Source organism: Peromyscus maniculatus, chromosome 11, assembly GCF_049852395.1.
Source record: "Peromyscus maniculatus bairdii isolate BWxNUB_F1_BW_parent chromosome 11, HU_Pman_BW_mat_3.1, whole genome shotgun sequence".
Classification (NCBI taxonomy): domain Eukaryota; kingdom Metazoa; phylum Chordata; class Mammalia; order Rodentia; family Cricetidae; genus Peromyscus; species Peromyscus maniculatus.
This window is the reverse complement of record NC_134862.1, coordinates 65,928,444-65,954,911: the sequence shown is the minus strand read 5'-3', so window position 1 is coordinate 65,954,911 and position 26,468 is coordinate 65,928,444. Positions and strand designations below refer to the sequence as shown.

The 26,468-nt window shown below is 41.4% G+C and overlaps 1 protein-coding gene across 20 annotated transcripts in view; it reads left to right on the top strand.

The window, feature by feature from the left end:
• Ralgps2 (Ral GEF with PH domain and SH3 binding motif 2) overlaps positions 1 to 26,468 on the top strand; it is a 140,633-nt gene that overhangs the window by 38,333 nt on the left and 75,832 nt on the right. For 16 of the 20 annotated variants that reach the window (XM_076547753.1, XM_076547746.1, XM_076547748.1 and 13 more), the window contains 5 exons: positions 1,770 to 1,874; positions 3,032 to 3,082; positions 20,689 to 20,772; positions 23,235 to 23,324; positions 25,700 to 25,792. In XM_076547753.1, the coding sequence (XP_076403868.1) occupies positions 1,770 to 1,874; positions 3,032 to 3,082; positions 20,689 to 20,772; positions 23,235 to 23,324; positions 25,700 to 25,792 (423 nt within the window). Of the gene's footprint in view, positions 1 to 1,769; positions 1,875 to 3,031; positions 3,083 to 15,244; positions 15,375 to 20,688; positions 20,773 to 23,234; positions 23,325 to 25,699; positions 25,793 to 26,468 lie in introns of all 20 variants that reach the window. The other 4 variants (XM_076547756.1, XM_076547759.1, XM_076547757.1 and 1 more) reach the window with 1 other exon arrangement.

The window sequence follows — 26,468 nt, the reverse complement described above, 5'->3', positions numbered from 1 at the left end:
CCCTTCTCCACAGTGCCAAGCCTGGGATTCTCTGAGACTCTTTGGTCCCGGGGCTTCCACCGCAGTGAGGCTGCACCCTTACTAAAGGCCACTCCAGGCCTCTGCAAGAACTCCAGTCTGCCATCATGCCTTCAACCCCAGTTCCATGAGGCACTCTTACAGACTGTCATGTTCAGCTTCCAGCGTGAATTCAGCCTTGCCACACGCACTGTGTGCTGGCCTCAGGGAAATACTTCCCAGAAGATTTTGCCTGAATGATGTTATAATCACAGATGGTTCTTCAGCACAGGTTTATTTCCATAGATTCTTAATCCAGAATAGCACATGAGCAGCCCTGAAACGTCGTTAGCCAGACCTCCATCGTCTGCATTTTTGAAATCTCAGCATTCTTATCTTTTAAGCTCCTAGAGAACAGCCCTGACCTGTCGGTGGCCGGCCTGTGAGAACCACAGCCCCACCCTCTGACACCAGTTCTGCTGCACTGCTTTCTGTTGTGTGATGAACCCCGTGACCAAAAGCCACTGGGGGGGGCGCGCGGGGGCGGGGGGGGGGAGGCTTTATTTCATTTGACAGACTGAGTGAGCAGGAACTCACGGAAGCAAACTGGAGGCAGGAACTAAAGTGGACTCCTTGGAAAGCTGCTGCTTCCTGGCTTGTCCCAGGCTCTCCCTGTCAGCTTTCTCCTACAGCCCAGATCATCTCCCTAAGGGTGTTGCTTCCCTCAGTGTCTGGGCCCTCCCACCGTCAATTAGCAGTCAAGGAAATGCCCCGCAGACATGCCTGCAGCAGCAGTCTGGTGGGGCAGTTCCTCCTAAGTTCTCTCTTACTAGGTGTGGTAAGTTGACAACCGGACCAGCCATTAACATATACTAGCAAGTATGAATGGTTTATGCCACTGTTTAATACATGGAATTCTGAATATTTTCTTGGGGTTTATGTTACAAGAGTATTTTCTATTCTCCTAGTTTTAAAAGTTAACAAATGCAGTCACGCCTTGCATAATGGCATTTGGTCAATAGCAGCTTCATGTATAGTTATGGTGCCATGATCATGTCGTAGCCGTGGTAGATTGTGTGAGTAAACTGTGATAATAATTGACAGGATTGTTTAACAACACATTGACAGTGTCTGAATTGTTAAGTGATGCATGACTGTGGATGTACAGTGTTCTCTTTTCTTTAGCTCATACTAGAACTAGGTGAAGCCAGAATGTTGGTTTGAAGAAACATACAAAAGAGTGACTTACATAGGAACCTAAAAAAGTCAAAACTCAACATTAGCTTTAACATTTTCTGACTCTTTATATAGTACTCCTCCAGCTAAGCACCATGCTCTACCAGCTTTTCTGCGTCTTTTCTTACACAGTGCGCGTGCGCATGTGTGTGCGTGTGTGTGTGTGTGTGTGTGTGTGTGTGCGTGTGTGTGTGTGTGTGTGTGTGTGTTCGTGTTCATGTGGACACCAGCGGTCTTCATTCACTCTCCAGTTTATTGAGAGTGTCTGGCACTGAACCCAGAGCTTGTGATTCGGCTGGTCTCCTGGCCCCCACCCTCCATGGATCCGCTCGTCTCTGCGCTCTGCCCAGCACCGGGGCTATAGAGGAAGCATACTTTGCCAAGATTTTGCATGGGTGTTGGAGACTCCAACTTAGGTCCTCATGTTTATATAGCAGCCCCTTTACCAACTGTCCATGCCCTCCGCCCCAGGACTGTCTACTTGCTGTGACACAGGCGGAGGCCGTGTTTAAAGGCTGTGTTTTCTTCCCTGACAGAAAAGTAGCAGCTCTGAGTCGTTAAGTGAGAAGGGCTCTGAATTGAAGAAAAGTTTTGATGCTGTGGTATTTGATGTTCTTAAAGTTACGCCAGAAGAATACGCGGTAAGCTTTCTGCCTCTAGATTTCCAGTTTTTGCATGTAATTTATATACTTGTGTTGTTATTACTGAGTTAGAATTCCTGGCCTCAGTGGAGGAGGTGTTTTGTTTTTCAAGCTGGATCTAGGAATTGGAGGTTAACACAAGTATGGAGCAAGAGAAGGATGAGGTGAGAGGGAAGGACAACTTTTTTTAAAGGACAGTTTCTTTCTTTCTTTTTTTTTTTTTAATTTTTTTAAAGGTTTATTTATTTATTATGTATAGTGTTCTGCCTGCATGTATGTCTGCAGGCCAGAAGAGGGCACCAGATCTCATTACAGATGGTTGTGAGCCACCAAGTGGTTGCTGGGAATCGAACTCAGGACCTCTGGAAGAGCAGCCAGTGCTCTTAACCTCTGAACCATCTCTTCAGCTCCCCAGAAGGGCAGTTTCTTGTTACCCCTTCTGTTTGGTAAAAAAACTTGATCGCTGCCTTTGCTGACTCAAGCCACCTTATTATGTTCCAAAGTATTTTTTGCTGTTTTGTAAATTTCAAGGTAGGGAAATGTGATTTCCCAGTCATTGGAATATCAAGAATTTTCTAACACATCTTTTTAACGGGCATAAATGTTCATTTACTTAGGTCTTCGGGTTCCTTTTGTTAACTGAATAAACTGCCGGTTTGGTCTTGAACCACTCTTGTGGTCCAGGATAAAGTGCTCTGGTTTGTGCCGTGTGTTTACCCTTCCCTGATTGCTTCTCTTGTAAGTTTTGTTTGTTTGTTTTTTAATTCCATGCATTTGTTTATTTGTATGAGAAGGGGGCACGTGCACCATGGTGTGTGTGTGCTCAGAGGGCAACTTCAGAGTTGCTTCTCTGCCATGTGGGGACCAGGGATTGAACTCAGGTCCTGAATTTAGGTAATCAGTCTTGGCGCTGAGAGACCTTCTGATCCATCTAATGGATACCGTACCAAAATGTTTTCCTTTTCCAGGACTGAGATAACTAGGAGTAATGGCTCAAAGACTAAACTTTCTATTTTCTTGAAGTTCATGAAGACTGTGTATTCGGTAATTTAGTATGGAGTAGAAATTTTATTTATTTTACTTTGAATAAATTTTGTATCATAGGGTTCCAAAGAACTAGGCATTCAAAACAAAACAAAACCCCCTTTGTCTTTCAGGGTCAGATAACGCTAATGGATGTTCCAGTGTTTAAAGCTATTCAGCCAGATGTAAGTAGTTTTAAGAATATTTCTTGTAAATATAGAGAACAATTAACCATAGTATCTTAAGATGTTTAAGAAATTCAAATCATATTTCATATTAATCATTAAATGTCTAAAGCTTATAACTTATGTTTATTCAGTTCTTAGAGACTCAGATGGCATTCATCATAATACATTCTTTAATCATAAATGTGATGTTTGAATCCTTTGGGCTAATTTGATTTCATTGCTGAAGGAAATAATAGACTTACAGAAGTTAAATGATTTACTTGGGGCATTGAAGCTTTTTAATGGGGAGGTGAAAATTAGATATAATGTAGTAATTAATCTTTCCTTCTACCTTAATTTTATGTAATATGATGACTGTTATTTTATTTTAGCTTATTTAATTTTTAAAAATTATCGTGTGTGTTCACGTGATGTAAGTGATGGGGGGGGTGTGCAGAGTCAGAGAACAGCTTTTATGAAATCAGTTTTCTCTCTCCACTTTGTTGTGGAGCTTGACCTCAGGTGGCTAGGCTGGGCAGCCCTGTATGGACACTGTAGAGGATGATCAAGAAACACATTTTCCCCTTAAAATAAAGGGACGAATAGTACATGTCTACCCACTCGAAGTCTGTGTGTGTACGCATGTGTGTTATAGTTTATCTTTTTTGGGGGGGTTTTGAGACAGAGTTTCTCTGTGTAACAGCCCTGGCTGTCCTGGAACTTGCTCTATAGACCAGACTGGCCTCAAACTCACAGAGATCCCCCTGGCTCTGCCTTGTGAGTGCTAGGATTAAAGGCGTGTGCCACCATACCCAGAATATATTGTCATTTTTAAGGGCCTGTGTATAATACTTTTGCTTTATTGATGAGGGAATAGTAACAGTTATCTTTTATCTACAACTGTCTTAGTCTGTTTTATATTGCTGTAACAAAATGCCTGATGCTGGGTGCTTTATATAGAAGAGGTTTATTTAAATAATAGCTTTAGAGGCAGAAAGTCCAGGGCCAGGATGTATTATGTGTTGGGCCTTAAGTGAAAGAAAGCCCCATGGGCTGTCTCACAATGTGGCAGAAAAGTAGAAAGCAGAGTGGCCACGTGCACCAGGGGCCAAGCGTGGCTGTCTTTCTGACAGCCCACTTTTGGAGAGCGGCCTCACTCCTGTGTGCTCCTGTGTGCTGACTACTTCACACAAGGCTCCACCTCTTAATGGTTCGCCCATCTCCTTGCACTGGAGACTCGGCCTTAGCACATGTGCCTTTGGGAATACACTCCAGTTGGGTCTAAACTATAACAATAGGTCAGGGTGGACACTGGCTTAGATTCTGAGAAGATAGTTTTTACTCTGAGTGAGTAAGAATATAAACTTAATTTTTGTCTCCCAAACAAAGCCATTTTGATAATTCATGGTTGGTTCTTTTGGGAATAACAAGCAGTGTTTGTTGTGTTGTATATAAATCTATAGGGACCCAGAACACTATAATAACTAATAAATCCATTACAGCTGAGGTGTAAACAGGCTACTGTGATTTTTTTCCCTAAGTAGGCTACTTAGTGTGCTAATATCTCAAGTTTGCTGCCTGTCGAGGGAAGTGAGAGCTGCCTGCATGTCCTCTGGGCCCGTCACTTCCCACAATCCTGTGCTTGTCTTTCTCTACACTGCAGAGGGCTTCAGAAGGAGAGCCATTGGGTTAATAGTAGACAGAGAAGACTGTGTACTCTATAAATAATGGGCAAACAGAGAATGGCTTCTGTATTTCAATGATCAAAACAAAAAACCCTAGAGTGTTCATTTCTGTTATTTGTAGTCAGAAGTTTCTTGGTCCTGCCCAGCCCTGTGGTCCCATAGCCATTTATAAAATAAAATATTAATTATAAATTGTATGGCCTACGGCTTTAGTTTCTTGTTAGCTAGCTCTTTCATCTTAAATTAACCCATTCTTACCAATCTAGATGTTGTCACGTGGCTGTGGTGATACGGATCTGTTGGCATCTTGTCCTTCTTTTGGTGGTGGGCTGGCATCTCTCCTGACTCTGCCCTTCTTTTATCTGTATTTTTGTTTGGGTTTCCTGCCTGGCTGTAAACTTTCTTGCCATAGGCCAAAACAGTTTTATTTATTATCCAATGGGAGCCACATATATTCACAGCACATAGAAAGACATCCCATAGCATTTCCCCTTTTCTGTCTAATCAAAAAGGAAGGTTTTAACTTTAACATAGTAAAATTATATATATATATATAATATATATATACTTATATATATATAAAACAAAAGTTATCAAGCAGAAATTATAGTTACAATATCTAGTTTATTTGTATGTGGCAAAATTAAAGAAAATACTTGATCATCTATCCTATATTTGTGAGTCTAAAGTTTCATATCTAATTTACCTTTTATCATGACTAAGGAAAACTATAATTATATCTATCTAGTCTTCAACTCCATCATAGACCCCAGAAGGATATAATATTACCTGAGTAAACAGGAAGTGCATAGCAAGCAACTTCCATAATTCTAGGAAGAACAGAGACAGCTGGCTATGTGGACAGTCATCCAAAGTTCCTAGAGTCTCTGGCATAGCTTTTAGTGAAGTAGAAAATTTTAAGGACTGTTCCACCCATTCTGGCAAAGTTCATCAACTGCTTCTCCCCATGTCCTATAGAATGTCTGGCAGTTCGTTCTGCAAAGCAGGAACCTGAAGGACCATCTTGCCTTGCAAAGTTCAGTGGTCATCTTCCTATGGGTCCTGCATGTCCAGTTTATATAACGTCCTGTCAAGCAGTCGAGGCAAGGGCATTTTTCTGCCTAGTGGCTAACTTTTGCCACAAAGAAAACAAACTCCATAATGAATTTTTTGATGCCCATCATCCTCTTTGAAGTAATTGGTGCTGCCAGAAGCAGACGTGTCTCACTGTCCAGAAAAGTCTTCAGTTCTTAAAACATTTTAAATGCCATATTCTGTAGGTCTTTGAAGTGTTTGAAGATTAACTATCTAATTGAAATATATCTTTATATACCTAAAAAACTCACTAACATGACTATAAGTTTGATTATCATAGATGACTATTAATCTGTATTTCTTACTTATATCTTACAATTTTAAATGAATTACATAAACATAATAGCCTTAAACAAGAATAGAAATAAACATACAGTATAACAAAATTGATCTTAAATTTGTATTAATAAACCAAAATCTATACTAAAGTATTTTGAGATTTAACAGTTGTTTTTTGGATTAAAGTAGATTCAGTAATCTTCGTTTTTTCTCATCATTTTTTTGTTTTGTTTTTCGAGACAGGGTTTCTCTGTGTAGCTTTGCGCCTTTCCTGGCTTTGTAGACCAGGCCAGCCTTGAACTCACAGAGATCTGCCTGCCCCTGCCTCCCGAGTGCTGGGATTAAAGGCGTGTGCCACTACTGCCGGCTCTCATCATTTTTATATCTTATCTTCTTTTCTTTTTTTAGAAAGAACTTGACTGTGACCATTAACAATTTGTAATCAACCTCCTTAACAAAGACAAACATCCATAATCCATTTTTTTGGGAATGTGGGCATAGTGTTCTAATCCTGCTGATTGGGGGTGCTGTTAATCTGTCCTGACTGGAGTAGTCTGTGAGGCTGGATTATCTCAGCCAGTTGTCTTGAAGCTGATTTGAATGTTGGATCATCTGGAGACCTCTTAGGAGGTTTTCCTTGATGGAACCATATTAACCTGGAAGTCAAGGTACCTTTAAAAAAAAAATATATATATATATAGCTTTAACTCAGCAGCCTTTATAATCAAATGTCTGTCTTCAGTTAAAAATTCCAAAGACAACATAATCCAGATTCTCTGTGTAATTTCCATCTTTATGTGGTTTATTACATTTTTTATTATATAAAGTCTTAAAAATTAAATAATGTATTATTTTTTAAGACTTTATTTTTATGACTATCAGTATCCTTTTCTTCTCTCTCTCTCAAGCCTATGTATCTTTTACACACATTGTAAACCGTTTGGAGGTTTATTCCATCTGAACCTGTCTTATTGTGTCTCTAGTCCTCTTCCGACCAGAAGAGATTTTAAACTGTTGAGCTGCGTGGCTAGGGCGAAAGCCGCAGCCTTGCCTGCAGACTCCGCCCTCCTCAGCTTCCCAGCATGGCGGAGGTATGTTTATCCCTAGCTCTGGGAGCCATGCTCACCGCCAACTTAGGGAGGCAGTGGGTTTGTGCCTCCATCAAGCGCCTGTAGCCCAGAAGGCTTTTTTTTTTTTTTTTTTTTGTCTGTACTAGCAAAAGCTAAATCCACCATGCAGTGCGCTACGCAGCTTGGAGACACCTCTGTATACCTCTGTGGGAATCTGCCATGCTGTGCTCAAGCTCAGATGCCAGAGGTCTCTGTACCACAGCCTCTCTGTACTGCGGCTCCATGAGACATATGGACTAGGAAGCTGCTCTTAGCTCCGTTTTAGTAAGTTCTGTCAGGTTTTAGATGGATACTCTTGCCATCGTGTTTGGGCGCCAAATTGACAAAAATTACCCCCCCCCTCCAGTTTAAGTCTTCTAAGAATCATTTTTCTTTTGACTAAAATACATTTATTATTGCTGTTTCACCTGACTAGTGATAAGCCGTGGAAATCTAGTATCATTTATTTAACTGCATTATAAAGTAAAAAGGAATAGGTGAAATCAATAGGTGATTTTACTTAACCTACAACATCCAAAGTATTTCAGCTTGTAATCAGCGTAAGATTTTTATTGAGATATTTTATACTTTTTCCTTATGCTGTTTTCTGATCCCAGAGTTGCCTTTAGATTACTGCATGTTTTTACCTGGAGTAGCTCCCTTTGAGGTGTTCTGTAGGATTTATGACTAAGACTTAGACATTGTACACTAGGTTGTTTCTTGAAGACGTAGATTTACGTTCTGAGAGGATTTATTTCCCTTTGGACATTGACAGTACTTTGGAACCTTCACATTTCCCTTGACTTCATTTCTTTAGTAACTTGAGCACAGTCCCCTTGACTCCCACTCCCCCACTCTTTTTGAGACAAGGTCTTAGGTAGCCCAGGCTAGCCTCGAACTTGTATATAGCTGAAGACACAGACCGGGAACTCCTGGTAGCCTTTCTCCGCCTCCTAAGAGCTGGGGTTATAGGGTCCACTACCGCACCCAGCTCTGCCAATCTTCTGCCTTCATAAATACCTAGTTTTTCTATGGTCAGCACCCCGGTCTGAGAAACCATCCTTCCTCCTGAATCACAGCAGTGCCTACTCACTTGATCTATGTTTTCTTGTTCCTGTGCCCAAATACCCAGCAGAACCACTTCCTGGAGGAAATATTTGAGTGCGTGGTTGCGTGGTGGGGAAGGCATGGCGGGACAGAGTAGTTGATACCTTGTAGGCCTTAGAGCAGAGAAAGGGGAATGCAGCACTCCGCTGGCCCCTCCGCCCATGGTATGGTGCTCCCTCATTCCGAGTGGGTGGGTCTTTTAATCATTGTTAGAAACCCCTCATAGCCACACCTGGACATGTGCTCCGCCATCTTCTGAGTGACTTGAAATCCATTCTGCTGACGGTACAGATAGACCCTCACAGTGAGCTTCTGCTCTGTTCTGACCACTGCGGTCTGTTCTCTGTCAGGTAGCCATGGCAAGTAACATTGAAAATGTGCTCACGTGACTCCTGCTCAGACCACCTCAGTGGTTTCACTTGCTTTGAGGATGAAGGAAAACCAGGCCAACAGGACCTGTGAATCTCTTCATCCTGTTGCCTTTTTCTTGCTTCTGAACATGTTTTCTACTCTTTTCTGGTCTAGGAAAAGGACCTCCTTTTAATCCTTCATCACCGAGCCTGTGCCTCTCATGCTTAACTGCCTCTTCCCCCTTGAGCTGTCAGGTGAAGGTAGACGTTTTTGCTTTTCCACAGGCTCTCCTAACATCTTTTACTTGTCATCAAACAAGTGTTTATGGTGTAATGCAGTAAGTGTACCGAGTGCCTGGTGCGTGTTAGGACTGTTCAGTTGCTGGAGAACCAGCAGTAAACACTCACTGATATTTGTCCCCACAGATTGTACGTTCCAGTGAGGTGAGCTAAACGGTATTATGTGAAAAATAAAGGGAGAGAAGAGCAGAGGACATGAGGTAGAGGGGTTCCAGTTCTAGATTGGATCATCAAGAAGGCTTCATTGAGAAGCAAAATTCTTTTTTTGTTTGTTTTTTGCTTTTTTTCGAAACAGGGTTTCTCTGTGTAGTTTTGCGCCTTTCCTGGAACTCGCTTTGTAGACCAGGCTGGCCTCGAACTCACAGAGATCCACCTGTCTCTACCTCCCAAGTGCTGGGATTAAAGGCGTGTGCCACCACCGCCCGGCTGAGAAACAAAATTCTTAAGGAGGTGAGACTGCATACCTTGAGGACAGTGGATCATGACATCTTTTGGGGTTGAATGACCCTTTCATAGGGGTTGCCTAAGACCATTGGAAAACACAGATATGTACATTCATAACAGAAGCAAAATTACAATTAAGAAGTAGCAATTAAAATGATTTTGTGGTTGGGGGTCACCACAGCATGGGGAACTGTATTCAAGGGTTGTAGCATTAGGAAGGTTGAAATTAGGGTGTTTTAGGGAAATGTGTTCTAGTCCAGAACAGGTGAGCATTGGGTAGTGGATTGTGTTCTAAGCTAGGTGAAAGGGCTGTGTGCAAGAGACGGCAGTTGAGTGAGGAGATGGGTATGTTACCTTGGAGACGCTTACTCTGATGAAGGTGGTAAGCCATTGGGGGAGTTGTTTGTTTTAGTTGTGTGTGTTGATGTAGGTGCCCATGGAGTTCAGAAGAAGGTGTCAGGTCCACTAGTGTCGGAGTTAACAAGTGTCTGTGAGGTGTCTGACGTGGACGCGAGGAATCAGACTCGGGTCCTCGGCAGCAAGAGTCGTCCATACCCTTGACCACCGAGTCCTCTCCAGCCCGTCATTGGAGCGTTCTGAGCAGAAGATAACGTTTTCTGATTTAGACTTCAAGTAGCTCCAGCTGTTGGTAGGGAGGTGAGCGCAGCTGGGGAGGAGGGGCAGTAAGTAAGGAGGATGAGTCAAGGAGAAACTTGAGATGACATGTGCTTGCATTGGTGTGTGAGTGGAAAGGTAGGGAAAACTCGTCACACTGTGTATGCAAAGGGAGTCGGGGACACAGAGATTTTGTCTAACATCAGATTCGAGTAGCTGGTATTCTCTGGAGTGAGAAATTATAATGATGTCAGAATCATACCGTAGCTGGTATTCTCTGGAGTGAGAAATTGTAGTGTCAGTATCATACCGTAGCTGGTATTCTCTGGAGTGAGAAATTGTAGTGTCAGAATCATACCACTGCCGCATACAGAGTATACTGTGCAGTGCTGGACCAGGCGGGAGCAGCAGATTGCGCGGTAAGGGCAAGAGTTGAACTGTGGACATTATTAATTTTCGTGCCTCTGAAACTTTTCCAAGGAGACAGTTCAGCCAGGCAGTGTATACTGGCATGTGTTTGTAGTCTGAGCAGGAAGTGTAAATTTGAAAGGTATCAGTGTAGAGCTGCTATTTGTGGTGCACGTAAGGGCTGAGGATAGTTGTAGAATATGTGCTTACCGCCGGGCCTTGGGTTCAATCCCCTGTGCCCAAGTAAATAAAATATGGATAGGATTGCCAGGAAGTACATAAAAAAGAGCCCTGTGTAAGATGTGTGGGAACTGCCAAAAAGAGATGGCAGGGCAGCAGGCATCCCTCTGGGAGGGAAACTGGTGTGGTGTGGATACTGGTGTGTCTCGGGGTGGGCAGTCGCACACGCTGGTCTTGATCTTACGCCACTTGGCTGGGCTTCCCTCCCTTGACTTGAAGCTCCATCCAGGTGGAGACTGACAGTTGTTGTTTACTGTTTTGTCTGGATTTTAGTAAGAACTCAATGTCTAGAATAAAAAACTGAATGTAGTGTTTAGGGAAGATTCAAAGAGCGGAAGTTTGAACAGATTGATAGAAATAACTATTGGGAGAAATGTAACACTGAAATATTCTTGTTGGAGATTGGTTTTGCTGAATCACAAGATTACTTCAATCTGCCAGCATATATAGGATGTGTTGTGTGGCAGAAGAATGTTTGTTATTTTATTATGAAATATAAAAGACATATAACAAGGCTGCAAGAGCGGTAAGATAAGTTTCTGTGTGCCAGCCTATCCTGTTAAAGCCTTTCTGTACTTCCCACCCAGATGAACACGGTCCAGTGACAGACTGTATTATTCCTATCTAGTTGCTCGTGTTTTCCCGAGTATAGCTATTGCTTAAGAACAAGTTGTTTCAGGTGTCAGGTTTCCACACGTGGACGTCACGGCACTGCGTTGCTTTTGTTTGGCTTGCTTTGTACGCTCAGCGTTGTTGGCTAGCAGCATCTGCGTATGTGACTGATGTGTATGGGTCACTGGGCTGTTGTAGAGCACTAACATCTTTACAGTTATTGAATACCACTGATAGTTTCTGAAATATTACTACATTTCAGAAAACTTGAAGCTATGAGATCAGCTAATGTAATCTACTGGCTTTTTTATTAGCCTAAAGTGATATGTATTACTTAGATATGGAGTTAGAATACTAATCTCACTAAGGAGTGAAGAGCTTTCTTGTTAAACTTAAGCTAGTGGTTATCTCTGAGCTTAAACAACTGTATTTATTTTCCTTTGTCTGTTCGAAATTTGAATTCTACATATAGTGCTATACAAATTCTGCACATACTTATTTTCATGTGAAAGTTCATCTTTTGACTATAGCTGGCCCTTGTTGTAACCCCACCTTGTGCATGCCAAGCAAGCATTTTGACATTAGCTGCTAATTTGTAGGCTCAACCAAAGTTGGATAAAAAATACCTGGGGAAAAAAATGGGTCTAGAAACCATTGACATGACATGTATATTGTATTATAAGTAATCTAGGCATTGTTTAAAGTATATGGATGACATTTGTGAATTATATGCAGATATTGCCTCATTATATAAAGGGCTGGTATGCAGGGCCGCCTGTGGGTAATGTTATATGATTTATTTACATTCCCTCACCACTGTGATCTCTGTCATACAGAGTCAGGATTTTACTGTTCTCCCTGCTAGGTCATACCCCTTAGTGATGGTGAACGTTGTGACGTGGTGACCAGAGCTGTGAGGGAGGTTGTAACTCATCCATCTTCTGCCCCCCGTGTTAGCAGGGCCTTCTCTTCATCACAGTGGTTCTCTTCTCCCTCAGCACTTCCACTGCCAGCTGCCCCATGCTCTGCACTAACATCTTTACAGTTATTGAATACCACTGATAGTTTCTGAAATATTACTACATTTCAGAAAACTTGAAGCTATGAGATCAGCTAATGTAATCTACTGGCTTTTTTATTAGCCTAAAGTGATATGTATTACTTAGATATGGAGTAAAACCAAAATTTGGGCTGGAGAGATGGCTCAGAGGTTAAGAGCACTGGTTGCTCTTTCAGAGGTCCTGAGTTCAATTCCCAGCAACCACATAGTGGCTCACAACCATCTCTAATGGGATCTGGTGCCCTTTTCTGGCCTGCAGGGATACTGTATACATAATAAATAAATCTTAAAAAAAAAAAAGTTAGCTAGAGGGCTTTATATATTCATTAATTTCTGGTGCTCAGCTATTATTAAAGTTCCTCTCATATACATGGATCTCATTTCAAGGTCTGATTTCTCTTTGGATCATGAAGAAAGCTCTTACACATTCATAGGGCCTCCCTCCATGAGTGTTCTCATGTTGAAGAGCACTAACTGTGTTCTGAAAGTTTCCCATCAGATTCATTATTGTTTGTTGCTATGATAAAACTCTGTGACTAAAGAATTACAGAAGGAATTTATCTAGACTTACGGTTCCAGAGGGTTGAGAGTCTGTCTGGAGGGAGAAGCATTGGCAGCAAGCTGCAGGTGTGACTGTTGGAGTGGGAAGCTGAGGGCTCAGATCTTGAACTGTAAGCTCAAAGCAGAGAGAGCAGATTAGCAGTAGGTGAGCCTTTATTCTCAAAGCTTACCCCCTACCCCCATGGCACACTTCTATACCCATCCCACTCCATTATAGGATTGGAGTAGTTTTGTCTATTGTGGGCTCTCTGGTGTTCTACAAAGCTCGTATTCTTCTGAGGTCATCACTGCATTTATTGTGCTAGTGGAATTTGAGGGTGAGTTTTGTGTCATTCAGTGCAGGGTAAGTTATGCCAGAAAGCTAACTTAGAATCCGGTAGTGACTCTCTAATATGTCTGGAAGCCTTAATTAACGGTTGAATTGTATTTGAAATCTGCATTATAGTCATTTCTCGAGATAATGGTTCCTCTTACGAGGTGTCTGTTGCTCTGATAAAGCATTATCAAGGCCGCTTACAGAAGGGGGGGTTTTATTGAGACTTTGGGTTCCAGAGGAATAGGAGTCCACCACCAGCATGGCAGAAAGCCAGGTGGAAGCTGGCATTTGGAGTAGCTGCAGCTGAGAGCTCACATTGTGATGCACAGACGAAACAGAACACTCACTGGGAATAGCTGGAAGCTTTTGGAACCATAAGCCCTTCCCCAGTGACACACCCCAACAAGGCCACACCCCCAGTCCTTACCAGCCGAGGACCTAGCATTCAAATGCTTTATGGGCGACAGCTCATTCGAACTACCACATGGGGTTCTCAAGTATTCTTAAGGACAAGGTCTACCTAAAACTTTACTAACAAACATTCCACACTTTAATTCCAGCCAATCACAGAGCAGAAATATTCAGAAAAACAGATCTGTCTGTACTGTGCACATACAGACTTCTTTCCCTGACTTTGCTCAGTGCCACAGCTCAGTAGTCTGAACCTGAGATCTTAAGGAGTTTTGAGGTTTGTTTTTGGTTTTGTTTTTTTATATTTTCTGTTGGCAGATTAGATTCCTTCCAGAATCGGAAAACCAAATGTAAAACACTTGTTGCCTAAGCCTTTCATATAAGGCATATGATTAACCTGTATAAGTTGAAGCATGATCCATTGGTAACACCTCACTGTCACTGGGAATGTAAGTTTATTTAAGACTTTTGTAGTAGATTTAATACTATTTATCATTAATACTTATGCATTTCAGTATGGCATAAGGCTGAACAGACCTGCAGGTGCATTGTGTTAGGTGTTATAAGTACACTAGAGGTGGTTGGAAGTATAATGGAGGACATGCAGAGGTTGTACACAAGTCTCATAGTTTTTGTGATTTTGTTTTTAATCTGAGGGAGCTCCTAGAACTAGTCTCCCGGTGGGTACTCCAAACTATCAGTGAACACACATTATCTGCTAGGAATAAGGAACCTCATCTGTGTGACTGACACACTAAAAATTGTGGGAGAATGCTGGCCAAGTTAGCGGAAACACTTACTAGCTAATTATCAGTCTTACTAAAATATTTCTGAAAAATTTATCTTTTGACATATTTCTTTCTGGATGTATGAAAGGCTTTCTGTGCAGATATTTTTGTGACTGCCCAAAGACTATAATTCTAGCAACATACAAAATTCTAACAGAAATATCTCGTTTCAATAAAAATAATCATTGCATTAAAACGTGAGCAAATTGTGGACTTGGTGAGAGAAGGGAAGCTGGGACAAGCCTTGTACACTAGAGTAATGGACGCGTTCTGATAGAAGCAGGACACAGCCATGTGTGTATCACTGCTGTTCCTCACCTGGAGCTTCTTAGACTGGTCAGGGCAGGCTTCAGTCAGGACAGAAGGCATCTGTGGAAGTAGAAAGTAGCATCTGTCTTCATCCCTGATCTCATTAGAGGGGCAGCGCCCACATACTGGGAAGAGGGAAGTAAGAAAGCCTTGAGTACTTTAGGGGGGGGGGGCAGCAATTTTAACTTGCCCTGTTGCATAGTTTCAGTTTTGTCTTTTTGTTTTTATTACAAATGTAAGCATGAGTGGCATTTCATCTGTAGTAGTGACTTCTTTATAGCCATGTAAACTGGGTTCAGAGGGGTGCCGTTATCTCTTTAAAGCTTCCACTCTGAACACAAGCTACCTCAGCAGCATCAACCTTCTCCTGGACACCCTCTGTCCTAGTTGCTTCCCTCACCCCGTCTTTGGGATTCCACTGTTTCCTTTTCTCCCCCAGTCTCTGTCTACATGCTGGTCTATATTGGCCTTTTCTCTTCTTCTATCTATAGGTATCCCTACATCATCACCCTTAGAACAGTCCTTTTAAGAGTGTTGGAACCTCCAAGAGGAAATTTAGATCAAACCTACAAGACGTAAGAGAAGCTGTGACTCCTGTGAATTGAGTCATTCTCTCCTAGGGTAGGTAGTCATCAGTTGTGGGGGTTTTGTCTTCCCTGTGCTTCTGAAATAAATGCAACTGAAAATTGGTCTTCATAGTTAATGATTCCCAGTGAATCCATGCGTATTCTGAAATGCATTTTAGCAACTCTTAAGGTTGGTTTATATGTTTGAGGCATTATTTGAATATTCTCTTTACCTGCTGAGCTTAAAATTGCAAGTTTAGCATGTTAAAAGAAATGTTAGTGTTAGGGCTGCAGGATTTCATTGAGAAATCTTTGCTGAGAAGGAGTTTTACTTACTTATCACAGCCAAACAGCCCTGTCTGCCTTAAATTAGGCCTTACAAAGCATTGTTGGAGTCACTAAGTCACTTCAACGTTATGGTGTGCGAGTGAGATGCTTTAGTGTAGGCTCCTGTGGGACCAAGGTGTGCTGCAGTATAAAGAGGACAGTTAGAGCAAAACACATTTCTTGCATGATACTATAGTGTTTTTGTAGGAAGATCCTAGAGCTGAAACAAAAAGAGAAAAGAAGGTAGAGGGAAGTTTTAAATTTTCTGCTTTGCTCCGAAGAGGTCAGATAATTATAGTTTGTAAAATGACCTGACAGTATCCAGATTAAAAAGAGAACAGCCGAATAAATTGTTGCATGCAGAGTAACAGGCCCTTGCTGTACTGACTGAGCTCTCCTCAGCCACCAAATAGTCTTCTTTGGTACACCAGGTTGTTAACTCAGAGAGACTGTAGACTTGTACGTCAGAGAATGGTTCTGAAAGCTGTTTTTTGGAAGGAAGGGAGAGAAGAGAAAGAAAGGAAGAAAAGAGAAGAAAGAAAGCATTTGCAGGGTATGGTGGTGCCTGCCTATAATCCTAGCACTTGGGAGGCTGAGGCAGGGGAATTGTAGTGAGTTCAAGGCTATTTTTTTTTTTTTTTTTTACTTGAGAGCTAGCCTGGGCTGTGTAGCAAGATTTCCTCTCACAAATAATTTTTCAAATTGATCTATATTAGTGAAGTAAGTTAGGAGATGCTGTTGGCGTCTCCTACCTAAGATCCCTGTACTGCCTAAGTGTGCGAGCGGATGGAGGCCAGAGGTCAACGGCAGATGGCCTCTGCTTTGCTCTGCACTTTGTTTTTATGTGTATGGGTGTTTTGTCTGTACACCATGTGCATGCAGTGCCAGTAAAGGCCAGAAGAGGGTGTCCGGTCCCCTGGAACTGTAGTTACAGAAGGTTGTTAGCTGACATGTTGGTGCTGGGAACTGAACCCAGGTCCTCTGCAAGACCAGGAAGTGCTCTTAACCTCCGTGTCATCTCTAGCCCGCTGCACTCTATTGTTTTGACATAGGTGCCTGCTGCAGTGCCTGCCTGAAGCTGGCATTGAACTTGGGTCTTCATGTTGGCATGGCAGGTACTTTTCCAGCTGAGCCGTCTCCCCAGCCTCGTGTGGCGTATTATTGTCCCTCAAGATGGGGATTTTGCTCTCACATAGAAATTAAGGGGCTGATGGGAGGTAAGGTAGAGCATGTCAAAATTCCTTAGAGCCTGGGCAGCGGCTATACATGCAGGTCAGGATTAAGAAGAGAGTGGTGAGTTCTCATGCAGTTCTAGCTTTGTAATCTATTAAGTGGGTTTTTAATCTCAGTTTTTAAATACAGTGCTTTTAAGGTAACTATAGCACATAGGAAGTTGTAACAAAGTAATACAAATGTTAAAGATTTATGGGAAGTTGCACAACCTGTACAGAGAATCCCTGTACTTTCCCGAGTTTTCCCGTGGGTGCATCTTGATGGTACCTCATAGGAAGGTGCTGTCTGTGCTGTGCATGTCCGTGTGGTCCCGTGGTATTCTGTTGTGCCCGCAGACCTGTACTGACTCACACTCCAGAAACAGCTCTTCCTCGTGGAGCTTCCCTCCTGCTGTCTGTCCCATTCGGTCACCCTGCTCCTACTGCCAGCATCCTGCCCTCCTGACTGCTCCCTCCTCTCACGGACTCGCTGACCTCTGCTCCTGACTCTTCTAAGATCCCAGGATTACCCTTTACAGTTAATCGGGGGTTCCCAATTACATTTCTCCTGTGGTGGTTGCTCAGTTTGAAGATCTTACATCTTCTGTTTTCTTTATTGGTGTTGAGAACTGAACCCAGGGCCTCACGTGTGCTGGGCATAGGCTCTACCACCAAGCTACGTCCCCAGCTGCCCCCTTTGACTTTACTCTGTCCCTCCTTCCTTTCTCCCCACTTTCTGTCTTTAAAAAAATTATATTGTGTGTGTGTATGTGTGTGTGCACACTGGAGTATAAGTGTGTGTATACTCGTGTGCATACACACACTTAGGTGTGTGCATGCCACAAGCACTTGTGGAAATCAAAAGACAACATGCGGGCTTTTCTACCGTGTGAGATTGAACTCGGGGCAGCCAGTAAGCAGTGTTACCTGCCGAGGCCTCCACCTCCAGCTTGACCTACTAAAACCTCTCACCCCACTCTGAAGTTGTTGCTCTCAGTTGCCTAATATCATTCTCTCAAGGTATTTTGTACTTGAGTTTTTGTTGTTGGTTTTAATCTTTGTCTCCAGGGTCCTCTCTTTTTGGAAGCCTTGCTTTTCTCTCCCCCCGCCCCCCACTTCATCTATGTACTGAGCCATAGGAAGGCCAATTGTTATCTTTAAGCCATTTTCTTGAATTGCTATTTTCTTGGATCTCTTAATGTTCCTGTTATTTAGATGTTAACACATGGATTCTTAGTTAATGTCAAATTAGTATCTTGGTGAGTTTTGCCAAGTGGGTGTTGTATTAGTCAGAGTTCTCTAGAGGAAAAGATTGAATGAATCAATTTATCCGTCCGTCCATCCATCCATCCATCTCTGTCTAGAAAGGGTATGTATTAGAGTGTCTTACAGGCTGTGGTCCAGCTAGGCCCACAGTGGCTGTCTACCAGTGGAAAGTTCAAGAATTCAGGAATTGTTCTGTTCACACAGCTGGATGTCTTGGCTGGTCTTCAGTATAAGTTGAATCCCAAAGAAATAGCCTTTAATGCCGGTGAAGGACTGGACTTGCCATTGAGAGTGAGGGCAAGCAGGCAAAGAGCCAAAGCTTCCTTCTTCATGTTCTTTACATAGGCTGCCAGCAGAAGGTGGGGCCCAGATTCAAGTGGCTCTTCCCACCTCAGATTTGGACTAAAGGTAGATCTTTCCATGTCAAGTGATTTAATTGAGAAAAATCCCTCGCTTGTATACCTAGTTGCCTAGATTTTAGTTCATTACAGATGTAGTCAAGTTGACACAAAGAATAGCCATCACAAGTCCACCCCTTGTCAGCTTCACACAAAATAGATCTCCTCATATCATGCTTAATTTCCAAATAAAAATAACAACCAGGTAATAATTACACCTAACATGATACAGCTATCCCACATACAACTGCAAATGCGTTATAAATTTTAGAACAGGTGGCAATGTCCCTTGAGGAACATTCTTTTAGTATCTCAGAAATTAAAATCAATAACCACTGATACTCTCTTAATTGATGTTATACTATTTGATAAAGAAATCAACCAAAAAAAAAAAAAAAAAGCCAGGCGGTGGTGGCGCATGCCTTTAACTCGGGAGGCAGAGGCAGGCGGATCTCTGAGTTCGAGGCCAGCCTGGGCTACCAAGTGAGTTCTAGGAAAGGCACAAAGCTACACAGAGAAACCCTGTCTCGAAAAACCAAAAGAAAAAAAAAAAAAAAGAAAGAAAGAAATCAAGGAAATACACAGTTATCTGCACAAACATATTCTTAACAAAATATGACAGAGAAAATAGCTTTCCTCATCTATCTGGAGTACTGATGACATCTTTTTCTTTCTCAGGTTCCTTTTGTTGCCTACCCAAAGGGTTCTTTTCCTTTTTTTCTGTGGCTCCTTTCTTGGATGGCTTTTGCTGTATTGTAGAACCCTCTGATGGACTTGAAATCTGTGGACAGAAACTCTCCTTTAAATTCAGAGGAATTTGGTTCTATTAACATACAGTTAGTTATCAGAATATTTTTAAAGGTGATATTCATTAGCCATGTGTGTGCTTCATTAACATTCAGTAAGATATGAAGGTAATCATCATTTTGAAGCAGCGAGGCAGAAGTATTTTTAAACTATCAGTTGTAAAGTGATAGAAAAGTGTGATTTCTTTTGTATCACAAAGAGTACATCTATTGTACTGTACTTTGCAGCCTGTATTTGTAATTATAAAGGACTCAAATATTTTGTTTTTATTTTTATTTTTTTATTTTATGTGGAAAGATGTTTTGCCTGAATCCACATCTATATACCACTTGAGTGCCTGGTGCCCAAAGAGGCCAGAAGAGGGCATTGGGTCTCTTGGAACTAGCTTTACAGACAGTTATGAGTACCATATGGGTGCTGGTTATCAAACCTAGGTCCTTTTTAAGACCTGCAAATGTTCATAACTGCTGAGCCATCTCTCCAACACAGAATGGTTCATTTCAAGTAGAGGGCACTAGTATAAATTTTTTTTTAAAAAAAGTTTAATACAAGATCTTGAGCCATTTGAATTCTATTCTTAAACCATTGGTGTGATCAAGAACTTCTTTATTATTGGTATCTTCAAATACCTGAAGTCAACAACTGTCAGGTCAAAGGATAAGATTTTTAAAACCTTAATTGTGGGGCTGGGAGTTGGTTCATGGGACCTGACTTTGAATCCCCTCCACTGGTGTGAAAAATCAGACCAGTAACACCTGTCTGTAAACCTGAGCACTTGGTAGTGGGAAAAGGGACAGATGGAATCTGGGGTTGGGAATGGCTGGCTGTGGCCAGGCCAGTCTGGCTAAAATGGGAGCTCCAGGTTCAGTGAGAGACCATCTCAAAAAATGAGGTGTAGAATGATTGAGAAACACACCCAATGTCGGCCTCTGGCCTATATATCCACATTCTCATTAGCAAGCCCATAAACACATGCACACACATATACCACACCATACAAGTGTAAAAAGGAAGAAAGAAAAAGCTAATTGTGGGCCTCTGAGTGATTGAATGGGTTTGACAGTCAGTAGTATTTATTATGTGTTATGGCATAGTCAACTTTATCTCTCAGAAAACATTCCTTCATATTCTGCCTGTGAAATTCAAGTTTGCCCATATTCTTTTAGACAGTAATTTTATGCATATAATCTAATAAAATTTGTTTTTAGTTTTTACAGAATAATTAGTATTTATTAGATATTCTTATTGGTTGTTCCAGAACAGAACATACATAGTCTTTAATGTTTCAATTCCCTAATATAAGAAAACTGAGCTATTTCTTACATTTAATTTATGCTTAATTTTTATTTTAATCTTCTAGGAGCTTTCAAGTTGTGGATGGAATAAAAAAGAAAAATATAGTTCTGCACCAAATGCAGTTGCTTTCACAAGAAGATTTAATCATGTAAGTTTTGTTTATCGGGTGAGGAGGGGCGAGGCTGTGCCTGATTGTCCATACCCTGTGGAAGCCAGAGATTAACGTCTAGTGTCTCCTTGTATTGAATGTCATCAGCACCCCGTTTTTAAGACGGTCTGTCACTGAACTTGGAACACAGCAGTAGAACAGTGACTCAGACACTTGGGGTTGGTGTTTTTTGTACCTGTAGTTTGTTTACCGAGACACCCATTTTAAAGGAAGCAGGAAAGGTCTGAGGTCATCATCATCATGATTTAGTAGTTCTGAAGATAGTGAGTTGGAGTTCCATCATCATCAGATAGTAACCAGGCGGTTTTCTGTTTATGCCCTGTTCCTCTCTCCCCTTGGTTGTCACACTGTCCCATTTCAGCTGACAGGTGTGTTACAGCTGTCTCGTTGAAATCTCAGGAACTTACTGATACCTCAGGTTCTTGGGACTGGTTTTTCCTTTGTCTCTTCTGTAATATATCTGCATGTCCTTTCTTCTGTACCCTTGGTGTTCAAGAAACACAGTCCTGTAGCCCACCACTTGTTTCATCCCGTGTACTGGTTTGGTAACCAGTCTTAAGAATAGAATAGTAATAGCTGAATATTCCTAATCTGAAAGTCTAAGCCTGAAATGCTCAAAAACCCAAAACACACCAGTGTGACACCATGAGTTGACTTTTGTTCCTGACTTCACGTGTGATAGGTCACAGTAAGATGTAGGTGCATTCACAACTATTGAGTTTAATAAGTGAATTTAGTGTTTAGACTTGGGTCTCATTCCCAGTACATCTCATGTTAATACAAATACTCCAAAAGCTTAAAAATGATTTTGAATAAGGCATATTCAGCCTACACTGACAGCCAGCCACCACCATGACTGGAAAACAGTAGGCTTGCAGGTGCTCTCTCTGTCCTCACTGCCCGTTTTGATAGCCGAGCTCTGCACTGTCGGAGTGTGTTGTAGAGAGTGCTCTCTATTTTTATCTTAGTTCTGTGAAAAAGTATTCAGAGCTTATTCACACTGATGTTGATGCCTATCATCATTTTTATTGTTCAAAACTTGCTCTCAGGTAGCTCATTAGACAACAGTGCCTCAGTTGAGGCATGAAAGCAGATTTGCTTGTGTTCTTTATAGGTGAAAGCCAGCTTTATTGGACACAAGATCCTCGATTCCGTTTTCTTTCCTTTTTCTTTTTTTTTTTCTGGCTTATAGTGTTTGTTGCTGTTAGAAAGTTGGATGATAATCTTTTTCTTGAAAAATAATTTTCTCAGTTTTGTTTAGATGACCAGAGTCGTTTTTTAAGTCTAATTGTATCGAACTGTTTCTTATCCCTGGGTATTTTGTCAGTATCCTCAGAAATGATCAGCTTTAACTGGGACCATTGTAGTCTTCTTAGCATGGGATCCCAGTGTGCTGGGACTTCTGTAGCTCAGGGTCTCCAGGGAGAATATTCCAGCAATTGAGGCAGACACTCAGTGATCTGTTCAGACTTCATTCTGGAAGTCAGAACCGGCTTTGCTAATAACCTTTTCATGAAAGCCTCCCAGATTCATCAAGGTGTGTGATGGACAGCACAACTTTTGATAGAAGTGACAAATAATTTGGATTTTTAAAATCATATTTGTCTTAAAATGTGTCTAATATGAAATTTAATTAAGTCATTGATTATGGAGCTTAGATTTGAATTAATTGCTTATATTTGCTCAAGTTCCTATTTCAATATATTTAAATTGGTATTATAATGACTTTGTAAAATACATAATTTTTTATTAACCTAAATTCACAAAATACATGTAATTATACACACATGATGACAGCCATTTACAGGTGGGAATTCCAAGGAAAATCTAAGCTATTTGTCCTTTTTTCAAGTGAAAAAATACAAGCTATGGCATCATGACGACCCTTTCATTAAGACTCTTAGCCACATCTTGTTTTGAGATTAAAGTTTGAACTATATATCTAAATACTTAGATTCTATTTTTGCGGTACATGAATTAAAATGAATGTTGGTGTATAATTGTGTGTGTGTGTGCGCGCGCGCGTGCGCATTCCTATTTGAGTGCACACATGCTGTCCTGAATACCTGGGGGTGAGAGGAGGACCCGAGTTGACTCCCACCATGAGGTCTAGGGATCAAGCTCAGGTCGCCAGCCTTGCAGTGATAAGCCATCGTGTCAGCCTCTGGCAGTGTTTTTTGTTTTGTTTTGTTTGTTTTGTTTTTGTTTTTGTTTTTTAGTTAACGCTTCATTGAAATATAAAGCAGCACGAAACTTTTTAAGTGAGGCCTTTATTTTATATTTCATGGAATTTTCCTTTAGTCATAAGAAAACCATAGTCAAGGGCAGGAGAAAGTGCACTTTAAAAAATAACCATGGGAAACAGCATCAAGTAGCATTTAATGTCAGTTTTAATCTTGGTAAACCTGGCCCTTTGGTTATTTTCTAGTTTCTCTTTTCAGGTGAGCTTTTGGGTTGTCAGAGAGATCCTCCACGCGCAGACACTGAAGATAAGAGCGGAGGTCCTGAGCCACTACATCAAGACTGCTAAGGTGAGTGCGGTCTGTCCTGACACCCGCCCGCCTGCCCGCACTCAGAAATGGTTCGGGTGGCTTGACTGAGTCAGGAAACAGGGCCTGTTGAGTATATCGCATGCCTCTTTTCTCCGCCTTTTCCTTTGTTCTTGAACAGCCCTGCTTTTACAGATGGGTTAGTGTATGGTAAATTACAGAATTTGTAAAATACCCGACTGTGTTGAAGGTGATGGAGAAAGCCGTGTAGGATTAAGTTGGAAAATACATAGTAATTTTTGTTACTTTTTTGTTATATTTATTTATTTTTAATTATGAAATAAACCACCATCTATCTAGAAAATAAGACTTCACAGGCTGGAGAGATGACTTGGTGGCTAAGAGCTCGTGCTCTCTTCCAGAGGACCCAGGTTCACTTCCTAGGACCCATTGGTAACTTGATGCCTCCTTCTGACTTTCATGGGCACACAGACACACTTGTGTGTAAAACACTTACATACATAAAATAAAACTATAAATCTTAAGAAAAGACTTTAGTTTTGAAACAGTCTTTCAGTAGACAGGGCTGACCTTGAACTTACGCCCCCTACTTCTGACTCCTGAGTACTAAGATTGTAGGTGTGAGCCACCACACTCTCCTCGACTGTAGTTTAAATGCACAGTCCATGTGCTGCTGACAGGGCATGAAGAGTGACCGAGAGGCAGCGACAAGAAGTGTAATAGGAAGAGCAGCGTGGACTGACTGCGAGGGTAATCAGAATTCCAGAGAGAGCAGCAGGCTCTCCACAAGAAGATACTGAGATCAACCTGTAACAACTCCAAATTTAGGTTCACGTCACTAAATGTGATGATACATCCATGTTCATTCTTCATGATCCTTATAATAAACAGGTCTTATCTCACCTGTGCATTGAAAGATGGTGGAATAAAGAAAGCAGAGGTGTTCTGCTTATGATTGCAGTTGGAGTTCTTCCTGCATTTCCCTGAACATATGGACACAGTCTTGTTCTAACACTGTGGCACTAGGTGGCAGGACTGACCTTCCACATATGTGAGCTTTTACAGAAATGGTATAGGGGAGAGTTAGGTAAGCACTAGTTTTTAACTGAAGAAAGTAATGACTTTTCTCACAGATTCTGAATTTCTACTTTTTCCCGATATCTTTGGTAGTTTTTTTTTTATTTGTATGTTTTTGTCCATACAGTTTTAACCATTTTGCTTACCAGATAAATTAATTTCTGTCCACACTCTTACATTTCACAGCTTTTGCTTCTGTCACAAGCCCCAGTTCCCTAATATTTTCCTTATTACTGTTAAATCCTTATTCTGACACTCTGCTTTTTGTACTCAGAGGCTCGAATTGGTCTTTTCTTTAGTGCCTGTTTCAATCAGCGTTCTCTAGAGGGACTGAACCCACAGCATTCTGTATGAACATGTGTAAAGATTCAGACGTAAGATGTCTGACGAGACACATTGTTGCCGGGGCTTGCCATCCGGAAACGTGAGGCAATCATGCCCACAAGCTGCTGCAGACTCAGGCAGGCGTGGAGTGTCTAGATGCAGTTGCTTTTCCTTCTAGGTCCTCTGCATGCTTTAGCATGTCAATCTCAGGTGGTATTCAGTCCCTAATAAACATCTAATGCACACCCATGTAATGACTAGATTGTATAATCGCCTGTGAGAGTTTATAGCCTGTTTCATGCTCTTTTGTTTTTATTGGCTTCCTTTGGATTTTCAGTTAAATGTCCACCATAGGGCTTATCTGGTTGCTTGGGACAACTGTAAAGTGGCTTACATTTAGATAGCACTTTTAGGGTAGAAAAAGTATGACAAAATTTTGAGAAATTAGCCCCAGCAAATGTAAAGTTGGTTTCTTGGGAAATGAGTGGAACCTGCTATTCAATGTGTGCATACAAAAGAGCGACATCCCAGAATGGAGGGGAGCACCAAAGATGGCGAGTTTGAACTCTGACCCTGGGATAACGGGAGCACTGGGCAGGAAGCCAGCGTAGGGAGGCCCTTTCATGTGACTTGGACCACAAAGCAGACAACCAGTAACACTGCGCTGCAGAGGACGCAGCCGCTTCCAGAGCCGAGGGCATGGCCATTACGGACATGCCAGTTAACCCTGACGCCAACCCGTAACTCAGCTTGGAAAATATATTGCCCGTTTAGAGCTGGGTTTATTCCCAGAGCTTGGGTGAAAATACCAAGGTAGAATGTGGACGTTATATTGTGGGCCAAAAATAATGTATTGAGTATCCTAGAAGACAGTTCTCAATGATGGCAGTAATTAATTCCGGGATTCTACCAGTTGCCTAAATTGTGTTAATCTATATTTTCCTTCATTTATTTTCTTAAAAAAATTCTTCTCCCCCCTTTTCTTAAATCCTCAGAAACTGTATGAACTTAATAACCTTCATGCACTTATGGCTGTGGTTTCCGGCTTACAGAGTGCACCGATTTTCAGGTTGACTAAGACATGGGCGGTGAGTAACCCTTGGCAGTTTACTGAGAGAATTGACTTCTGTGCAAAGTAGAGATTTGATTAGTTTCTGTTGTAAGGCTTAGTGAGATGAATATTATGGGAATTATAGATAAGAATTCTGAAATGTCTTGCACTTTGTTATTTGAAGCTTACATTTAAGACTCCTTAAGCTTTGCACTGAGCTTAGGAGGTAATTTGTGGGTAGACTGAGGCCGATCCTTGGTTTTTGTGCTTTAGAAAATCATTTTGAATGCTGCTTTAGGCATGTCCGATGACTTCCTGTGTCATACTCACCTGATAATTTACACTTAACATTGTATATTTTATACTTTTGGTAAATTTGAAGATCTGAATCACAACCTTTAAAATTTGTATTAATTTCAACTTCTGTTATTTTAGCCATAAAACTTAAAAGTAGAAAAATCTCATGGCAAACATGGAATTATATGATATTGGTGACATTCTGTTGCAACAGTCATGAAATTGGGCTCTATTACTTTAACAAGGTTAGGGTATGATTTCTGGCATCTACCAGTGTATACTTTTATTTTTGAGTAGCACGATAACCATACTCAGTCTTTCTAGGTTGTCTTTCTTCTTTTCCTTTTGTTTTTTATTATGACACTAAGGCCTCCCCCCACAAGCACCATGTCTCTGAGCCACATCCCCAGACCACT